The sequence below is a fragment of the Electrona antarctica genome (assembly GCF_951216825.1).
Source record: "Electrona antarctica genome assembly, chromosome: 2".
Taxonomy (NCBI): Eukaryota; Metazoa; Chordata; class Actinopteri; order Myctophiformes; family Myctophidae; genus Electrona; species Electrona antarctica.
Window position 1 is genome coordinate 20976744 of NC_136807.1, and position 10173 is coordinate 20986916.

General features: G+C 39.3%; 1 protein-coding gene across 1 annotated transcript; it reads left to right on the forward strand.

The window, feature by feature from the left end:
* Positions 1–712: 712 nt before the first annotated feature.
* gdi1 (GDP dissociation inhibitor 1) lies at positions 713–10172 on the forward strand. The gene is made up of 11 exons (XM_079492607.1): positions 713–960; positions 1965–2072; positions 2247–2346; positions 2769–2903; positions 3040–3238; positions 3601–3732; positions 3868–3967; positions 4931–5102; positions 5382–5526; positions 5940–5994; positions 6443–10172. Exons 1-11 carry the CDS (start codon positions 916–918, stop codon positions 6593–6595), a joined length of 1344 nt encoding a protein of 447 aa, XP_079348733.1. The 5' UTR covers positions 713–915; the 3' UTR covers positions 6596–10172.
* Position 10173: the final 1 nt, after the last annotated feature.

Below are 10173 nucleotides of genomic sequence, written 5' to 3' on the forward strand. Positions count from 1 at the left end.
TCTGTTCTCACTATAGGTGTCACAAATGCGCCAAATGTCGCCTACGGCTACGTGACGTTTAATGACGGGGCAAGCTAACCTGGCCGCTGTCCATGGTGCTGATAGTTGGTCCAACGCCTTCTTCTTTCACTATTTAGGAACATGTAGCCTATATGTCGCCATATATACCAACTCTTCATATTCCTAATAAACATATTAAAATAACCAAACTTGCACTCGAAACAAATCGGATCTATTTTATTTATTTTGAATTATGACCTCTTGTGAAATAAATAATAGTAACTTATCCATAGACTGTGCTGAACAGGCCTGCGTTCAGTTGAAACAGCTCCCATTCAGCATCCATCCATCCACACAGCTGTGCTGGCGGAGGGATACCCTGCATCCACCAATGCTGCACCTACGTATCTCCACTGGAAAGGATAGAAGGAAGAAGAAAATAGAGAATACTTTGGACTAGACAAAGGATCGTCATATAGTTGCAGATTGTAAAGATCACAGAAACATTTTAGATTGGAATTGAATATGTGCAAAATCACATGATAAAGTATCATGAGGCTTGTGTCGCCACTTGCCACAGTTGTTTCGGTCTATTGTGTGGCAGGGCTCGGCATGGGAAGAGTGAGAGGATGCGCACTACTTCTCGACGCGACAGAATATTATTCCAGAGTGTTCCACGTTTAAGGCCATCTTTGGTCGTCCTCGCCGGTGACAGTGTGTGGACTGTGGACTATATTCCACTGATCATTAATGCCTAATGATAAATGAACACCATTTAACTTAAAGAGAGACATTTAATACACCCGAGCAAAGAAAAGGAGACAATTCGCTTTGTGGACTCACTTGTATTCTTCCCTTGTACCCTTCAATTTCGCAAGGCAAAAGAGGGCGAGACAGGAGAGGCGGTGATACAACATGGATGAGGAATATGATGTGATCGTTTTGGGCACCGGACTCACAGTAAGTAATCATGCTACATTTATTTTGCACTGTACGAAAGATTCATTGTAAGCTGCAGATCTATATAATATATATATATTTTTGTTTTACTTTCAAATGAATGACTTGTGGCCTGGGCCTGCATGCTGCTACCATAGTAGTCCACAAGTGAATGGCTCCTGCATCCCTGTGTGTGTTTGTGACATTTAAACATAATATTAATAATACAAAGTCAAAACAGTTATAATTTCGAATAGATCATTCGTATTCATATATTTAAAGATGTCATGGTTTAAAGTTGACGATCACACCGTGCACTGCTCTTCCACTACACGCTGAATAGCATCTTAGGCGTAACCCATAATGTGATGGTTCCTTCTGCACAGACAGGCCTCCATTCTAACGTTTGCGCAGGCCTGAGAATGCATGGTTTTATTAAATGGTCAAAGTCGGTTACAGAGCATTATGTCCGGAAAATAAGTTGACATAGCCTTATTATAGTAATTCCTTATAGTAATTCCTATAAAAATGAAATAAAAAAAAATAACATTTGTCATGTATAGCCTACTACAGTACTACTTCCGTTATGCATATCATAACTTGTTAATGCATAAATGTATAGGCTGTTTATTATTGCATTATTTGATTGCGCTTATTTCATTGGCACAACCTTTTTAAAATAGAGAGATGGCTATATTATTATTATTATTATTATTATTATTATTATTATTATTATTAGTATTAGTATTAGTATTAGTATTATTATTAGTATTATTATTAGTATTATTATTATTATTATAGAAGATCGCATGGCTTGACTGTTCGAGTTGCACATGCGCACACCCTGTCCCATGTCCTCCCTTCTGCACTACTATCTGTCTGCCTATAAATGTCTATATCGTTGTTGTTTTTTTGTTGTTGTTTTTACCAAATGGTGCCTGGTGCATTTCTTTCTCTTTTTCTATTCTATCTATTATTACCAATCCGTGTCTGAGTTTGCATTAATTATTGACTTTATTGTGAAGGAATGTATTCTGTCTGGGATCATGTCGGTCAATGGGAAGAAGGTGCTGCACATGGACAGGAACCCATACTATGGTGGAGAGAGCTCTTCCATCACCCCTCTGGAGGAAGTAAGGACACTGTTTACAATATTGTGGTATCTATAAAAACAAAAACAGTCAATGTATATTATGTCTTGAATTCTACTGATCAAATACCTGTTCCTTTGAGTTTCTATTGCTAACTCTCATTTATGGAACAAAGGTTGTTTTACAAGATTCTGTAATATATTTTGTGTTCCATAGCTATACAAGCGCTTTGACCTTCCAGATAGCCCTCCTGAGTCAATGGGCAGAGGGAGAGACTGGAACGTTGACCTCATCCCCAAGTTTCTTATGGCCAATGGTCAGTCTCGCATGAAAACGTGTATTAGGATAATTAGGGCACGGTCACACCGCACACCACACCTTTATTCATGAGGGTGGATTCTGTCAATACATTTCAATGGGAATCCGCAAATGTCAGCAAACCACATTGGCAGAGTCTGCCAATGGGTAGAATAAAAGTAGAATAGGTCAAATAAAAGTGCGGTGTGACCGTGCCCTCAGAATAGTGTCATCAAGTTCTCAGGCTTTGGTCACTATATCCCTATGAAAATATTGTTGTAAAAAGTATAGAAATGTAAATATGAGTGACTATTCTCTGTTTTTTATATTTGAGTTAAAACAAATGTAAACATATCGTTGATGGATGTTGATAAAAAAGCTATGACAAAGCAGCAAAATTCGAATAAAACCAACATAACTATTATTCGTGTGTAAACTCAGGCCAGCTTGTGAAGATGCTGCTCTACACAGAGGTGACGCGGTACCTGGACTTCAAAGTAGTAGAGGGTAGCTTTGTCTACAAAGGAGGGAAGATCTACAAGGTGCCATCAACTGAGACTGAGGCTCTAGCTTCAAGTAAGCTAACAGGACACATGTCATTACAAATTGTGATCTTAGATAGGCTACAGATATTGTATTTAAAGTTCATCATTGGAAAAATTATTTGTAGAAAGATAAAAAATAATTCCACCTTGCCTTTCTTTGAACTCAGATCTCATGGGGATGTTTGAGAAGCGAAGGTTCCGGAAGTTCTTAGTCTTTGTTGCCAACTTTGATGAGAATGACCCAAAAACCTTTGAGGGTGTGGACCCCAAAACAACCGACATGAGGGACGTATACAAGAAGTTTGACCTCGGGCAGGATGTCATCGACTTCACCGGCCACGCCCTCGCCCTCTACAGGACAGACGAGTAAGAGCAACAAATATAATCTAATGTTTTCTTAATCTAATCTAATCATGTTTTGAATACCTAATAACCAATAAAGAAATTATACTTAATACCTATTTTTTTAATGTGATTACATTATTATTCATATTATTCATATTATTATTATTGCTGGTATTGCTTATTGTCCTTTAGAGTACTAATCAGATTACTGTTTTTACTTGAGAGTTGATCTCAAGTGATGACAATGGTTGACATGGTTAAATTATTCACTTTATTCTAGCTGTTGTGTCCAATAAAATAATGATAGCTAACTTTTTATTTTATCTTCAATACCGGTAATATTTATTGATCATTGTCTCTTGCTGTTCTCTACCTTCCAACAGCTACCTTGACGTTCCCTGCTTGGAGACGATCAATCGTATTAAGCTGTATAGTGAATCCCTGGCACGATATGGCAAGAGCCCATACCTCTATCCTCTGTATGGTCTAGGGGAGCTGCCACAAGGGTTTGCCAGGTTTGTTCATGTCTTTTAAATTGATTCCTACAACAGCACTTTATAGTACAGAGAGCATACAGCCTGTCTTCTGTAAATCTCAATAAATGCCATGGTATGATTTAATATATTCTTCCCCACACACTTGCCCTATAGGTTAAGTGCAATCTACGGTGGAACTTACATGCTGAACAAGCCAGTCGAAGAGATTGTGATGGAAGACGGCCATGTGGTGGGGGTGAAATCCGAGGGCGAGGTATATTACAAAGTTTTATTTTCCTTCAATATATGTTTCATTTTGTAGTGAGCATTTTTTCATTATCCAATTGCTATTGAAAAAAGGAAAGGGGGTACTTTTTCACAGTACATTTGCACATATGTGAAATTTGTCCTTTGCTTTTGATTAACGGTAATGCACCTTTCATGGCATCACATTCACACACTTTCACCGATGGTGGAGGCAAACAAGCAAGGCACTTACCTGCTTGTTGGGAGTAGTTAATACAGGATAAAATAATATAAACCTTTATTGATACGGGATGGAAATTCAGGTGTCATAGCAGCAATAGTAGCAAGGTTGAAAGTGTGAAAATGAAAAAACAAACAACTTAGGTTTAGGCTATGGGTCACTGAGCCACTGAGCCACTGCTGCCCAAATTAAAATAATACTCCACAGTTTTCAACCTCATCTCTATGTCTTTATTGGTAGGCATACACGTACGTGGCCTTATGGTGATTTTAGCACTAGGGACAATAAGTAAGTAAGTAAGTAAACCTTGTCAAGCTCATAGGACAGTAGCCTATCTCCTGTTTCTGTAGCGTGAGGCAGCTTGATGTACAGATACAACCCCTGGACATGATGCTAGTATGTTGCAGGGACAAGCAGGGAGGCATTGGGTCCCATTCTTTATTGTCTTTGGTATGACAAGCCAGGGGATCAAACCCTGACCTCCCAATATCAGGCGGGCACTCTAAACTCAATGCCACTGAGGTGGTTACGGCCTATGGCCTTGGGGAATACTTGACAACCAACCAGAAATTGGAGGATCAGACTGCAAAGGGTCATGTTCAGGATGGGACAGAAAAAACGTATAAAGTGTTTGCATCGATCAACACACAAACTGACTAGACAGCCACATATTATGCACTGAGAAGGAATAAGGTCAACACATTTTTGCAGGTGCGATTAACATTGCTCTCTGCCCCCATCGCTGTGCAGGTGGCTCGTTGTAAGCAGCTCATCTGTGACCCCAGCTACATTCAGGATCGTGTGCGCAAGTCAGGTCAGGTGATCCGTGTGATCTGTATCCTCAGCCACCCCATCAAAAACACTAATGACGCCAACTCCTGCCAGATTATCATCCCTCAGGTTCAGGTCAACCGCAAATCAGGTGAGCACCAATCTATTCTGCACATCAAATATCTGTTTAGAAAATCCCAGATTGGAGAAGATTTGTATATGGCTGCAGCATGGGCTAGGGTTTGTCAAATCAACAAACAGAATAGTGAAAGAAAGAACAATTTGTTTAATTAAAAAGAAAAGAAAAAAAGGAATAGGAGCAAATGGGACTACAAAGTTTTATATGTCATTGTACTGTAGTTAGCTTTGCAATATTCCTCTGAAATGACTTTCTCTTCCCACTTCCCCTGTTGTCCATGGTACACTGCAGACATCTATGTGTGTATGATCTCCTATGCTCACAACGTGGCGGCCCAAGGAAAATACATCGCCATCGTCAGCACCACAGTGGAGACCAGTGAGCCAGAGACTGAGGTCGAGCCGGCGCTGGAGCTGCTGGAACCCATCGACCAGAAGTCTGTTCTGTCTCTGTTATCACTACCTCTGTTCACCCTTTGCTCAATCTAGATCTAAGTAGACAAACTGACCGTAAATCATTAACCCATTTTGACCTGAGATCAGATTCTAAAAATGTCTTCCACATCCTGACAGTTTTCTGAAAAAGCTATGTTTCTATGTCAGTCGTTCTTCGATTTTTCAAAAATAGCAGACCTACACGCTCGTAGCGCGCCACTCGGTGGCGCGCTATGAGCTTGTAGATCTGCTATTTTTCAATAGCTAAAGCATAACATAATGCTAACACCAAAAGGGGTTCCCGCCCAAAATGGGTTAAAGGTGGTTAAAATCTGGTGACATTTAAATGATGTGATTTAGTCAGAGAATTCTGGTAATCTGTCACTTTGATTAATCAGTTTTCTTTTTTTGGCAGGATGGTGGCCATTAGTGACCTTTATGAGCCCACAGATGATGGCACTGAGAGCCAGGTGAGTGAAACTGATCTAATAGCCTTTGCAGGCTACATTCAGAGCTCGTGTTGTAAAGCGGTGAGAAATGCAGAAATGTGCTTTTTAACTGATATGTACTGTAGGTGTGGTCTGAGATAATACTTTGCACTTTTTATCTGCAGAAATAGGTGGTATATTGAACTGCCAATGTTTCAGGTGCTAAATCTCAGTTCTCTTTCCCAGTGGTTGAAAATCATAAGTTGTGGGACGTCTCTTACTTTAGTATGAGTTAAAGTTGGATATTGGGTCGCCATAGTCCCTCCACCTGACCTCCGCTTCCACTGCCCATTACATAGACTTGTCAAACCCCACTTGTTAAAACAAGTGGGGTTTGACAGGGAGAAATCAAAACATTGATCACCCTTTTAAGGGAATGCAAAGACGAGAATATTAATCTATGCTATGCCTGCATTTCCGTCTTGTCCAGATTTTTGCCTCGCGGGCCTATGATGCCACCACTCACTTTGAGACCACCTGCAATGACATCAAGGACATCTACAAACGCATGACCGGGAGCGACTTTGACTTTGAGAACATGAAACGCAAACAGAATGATGTGTTTGGGGAGGATGAGCAGTGAGTCAATTGAGGGGCCTCAATGAGAGGGAAGGGGCCGGGAGATGAGGGAGTAGGAAAGGTTAAAGAAGGAGCAGAGCCTGTTAAGAGGGGCAGTGTCGACCGAAAGGTGGATTTAAAAATTGTACTAAATTTAAAGAATATGTAATTATAAATGCGGGTGAGAGAACAGAGACAGTGTGAGAAAGTCAAGGGTGTGGATTTGGCTCTGTCTGCCTTAAATCATCTGCCTCCTTTTCTTCATGTCCCTCTCTCTCCTTACACACACTGCAACACACACACGCACACACACGCACGCACGCACGCACGCACACACGCACACACGCACGCACACACACACACACACACAGTGTTCCAGTACTCACGCTCCCTATCTCGTCACTGAAAAGCAGGGTTGATACGGTCTTTCATTCCATTGTAGGATCTATAATCATGTCTTAGCTATTATCATTAATAGAGGTGAACCTACTAATTGTTGTTGCAATGTAAAACAAAAAGCCTTTCATCCTTTCTATAATGTCTTTCTCCTCATATCAGAGGGTGTGCAGGACAGAACATGAGCGAGGACATGGAAAAGGCTGAATTAGGAACTCTGACATGAGAGAATTTTAATAGCTTATTGTGTGGAACTCCATCTTCTGGAGAAATCACCTCTACTTGACATGCATGCATCTTTTTACACATTAGTATTGTACATAGGATATAACGACACTGCGAAAGAAGGCTGGGCCATTCCACGCATAATTCCTTTCAACCCTGCTTTCACCTTTCTCTTACTTGATCTTTTACCTGTGTTATTTCAATAGACTCTGCTCCTTTTTTGGCAAAAAGTTCTTGGCAAAAAAAAAAAAAATGTGATGAGAAGTTATATATAAATGGGCTGTTCTGTCAACTGTCAACTGATATCTGATAGTGCTCACTTTGCAATGCTGTTGTCGTTCCCTGCTAACCGGTGGCTAATACTGTAAAACTGTCACCCCCCCACCCCCCCCCCCACCCCACCCCCCAGACGGTTTTGTTGTTTTCCTCTGTTGCGTGATGTTGACCTTTCTCATTTGAATATTTTTACTTTCTAACATTTTAAATTATTGAAGAGTTTTATTTCTATATATGTGGTGCATGTTTCACTTGCTGAAGTTATGAAGTTTACAGATCTGAGGTGGAAACTGTGGTCTGGGTACTCTGCTTGAATATTAGTAAGGGAATGTCAGGCAAAAGAAGCATGGAGAGGGGCTGCCTTGAGTGTCGCTGGTCTGTGTGACTGTGTTCTTTGTGAAGGGAGTATTCTTTGGAAGATTTAGGAATGTGTGATGGATGGGCAAACAAAAAAGATGATTACAGATTTTGCTTGTTGAGATGTTAGGGAGGATGCCAAGGAGCTAAAGAATGTATGTTGTTTGATTTTATATCAGGAAAGGAAACAGAGAGGATAATGACTGAATTTTTGGCTCATAGTGAAAGCACCAGATTGCGTCTTGGTTGTTTCAACCCTTGTGTAACAAACCTTGTATAACGTCATGCAGATAGTCATACCTTGAAGAACTAAGCCCTGTGAATAAATCCTAAACAAATATCACAGATACATTGTGGGAAAACGCTGGACACTCATAATAACCCAAAACACTTTTAGTATGTCAGAAGTCCTAAGGCTACATTTTAAAAGTGCCACCCCACAAGAATGAACCAATATACTTTTATTTGGTTTTAGCCTTAATTTGGGGTTTTATCTGATATGTATGGGATTTCTCAAAAGTTATTTTAACAAACCGTTAGCTGCAGATCAGTCCTGTGCCAATACAATTATTGCTGGCTAATCACAGGAACAAATGTGCTGACCATTATACATAAGTATACCATTATGTTCTTTAGCAGAGCTGACTGAAAGCAATAGAAAGGAAATTCTCTTCCATCGACTTTGGGCCTATCATTCATTACATGTCTGAGTCAAGGTAACCCTCTGTATCTCTGCACTATTATACACTTACAGCCAGATTGATCTGTGGCTTGGCTTGTTGCGTTTTTGAAAATGTACTTTTTGCTTCAAACCTTTAGAGCACTAAGCACAGTAAAATCCTCAGTGTTAATTTGAGGATTTTACAGTGCAAGGTTGGAGCAATTCCATGTTGCGTTTACCTGTCATTACCAATCCCTTAACAACTCTGAACTAAGTTAATACGTGTTTGGGGTGTTTACGTGTCTTATTGTGCTGTTCTATTTATTTGAATTTCACTGATGTACCGGTGAAAGGTTTACGTCAAATGCTGAATATGCTATGCTATTAGTTTATGTTATAACTGATAAAATGGAACTCAAAAGTGATGCACACCGACACTATTTGTTTTTTTGTTTGTTGTTATTTGCTGTGTCATGTGTTACATTTACCATATTTAGTGGTCATTCCAGTGTTGCTTTATGGTTTTATATGATCATAGAATTCTTACACTGATTTAGACAGAAGGATAATAGCATCAGCCTCCGTCATGAAGCTGAATTCAAAATTCTTTACCAGTCTAAATAATCAACATACTTACCTACATATAACTGTCTATTCACAACAAGTTCACACTGTGTGCATAGTTGAAAGTATGCCCTTTATCCTGGAACCATGTTATTTGAAAATAACTGGAACACTGTTTACTCTTTGTCTGTGGTTATATTTGAAATTTCCCTCCTTTTCTCACCATCAGATACTGTCTCTTCTCTTTTTTTTTTATTTATCTAAAACAAAAGCCTACTGTGTGTGGTTGTACTGTTTTAATTTATATCCAGTTTGGCCTTTGACAACGACTATTGACAATATCCCTTGAAATTGACAAAAATAGTTCAGGCTGAGTAGTAGACAACTTACAGTCTTTGTTTGATCACTAGTATATGAACAATGCCTAATGTCTTGTGTAACAAATAAAATGAATTAAACCATGAATGAAATGATAGAAAAATAAAAAGCACATGGCAAACCTGGAACATCCCAAACAGCTGATTCCTCTAGTTATTTGTTTTATGAAAATGTATAATAACTGCACAGTCTTTTGGATTGTCTATACATAATACAATACATACATTCATATTCTATATACATTTGATCTTAAAAATAAAACTTGATTTAAAATGATAAAATTCTACGCTTAAATATATATGTAATATAAATATCCAATATAATATCCAGAAATACAATAAGAATTTGTCTGTGTGTGTATTGTGTAATCATTCCAAAATGAAATATACCAATAATATGTAAATTCATACAGATAATTTGAACCTGTGAAAATAAGCCTATACATAGCTAGCGACATTTAGGCTGGCTATGCACTAGCTATAAACTATTGGAAGCACAAATGAAACTGTCTTTGTAGTTGCCATGTGAACAGGCAAAGGATCAGTCTGACACTGTCTTCCATACCAACCACAGAACATGGATCCAGTTCAAATTATATGAAGCAGAGAGTACAATGACATCATTTTCATCCCTGACTATATCTTCAATACTGCGTTTGTTGGTATTTCTTTTCTTTGCAGCTGTCGTATGCACTGTAGCAGACCCCTCCCAGCTACACCCCCCCACCCCCCCTCCACCCCACCCCA

Coding starts and splice junctions, on each gene's coding strand:
- gdi1 (XM_079492607.1), top strand. CDS start 916: ATGGATGAGGAATATGATGTGATCGTTTTGGGCACCGGACTCACA. Junction 2,904..3,039: donor GACTGAGGCTCTAGCTTCAA/GTAAGCTAACAG, acceptor CTTTGAACTCAG/ATCTCATGGGGATGTTTGAG. Junction 3,733..3,867: donor CTGCCACAAGGGTTTGCCAG/GTTTGTTCATGT, acceptor CTTGCCCTATAG/GTTAAGTGCAATCTACGGTG.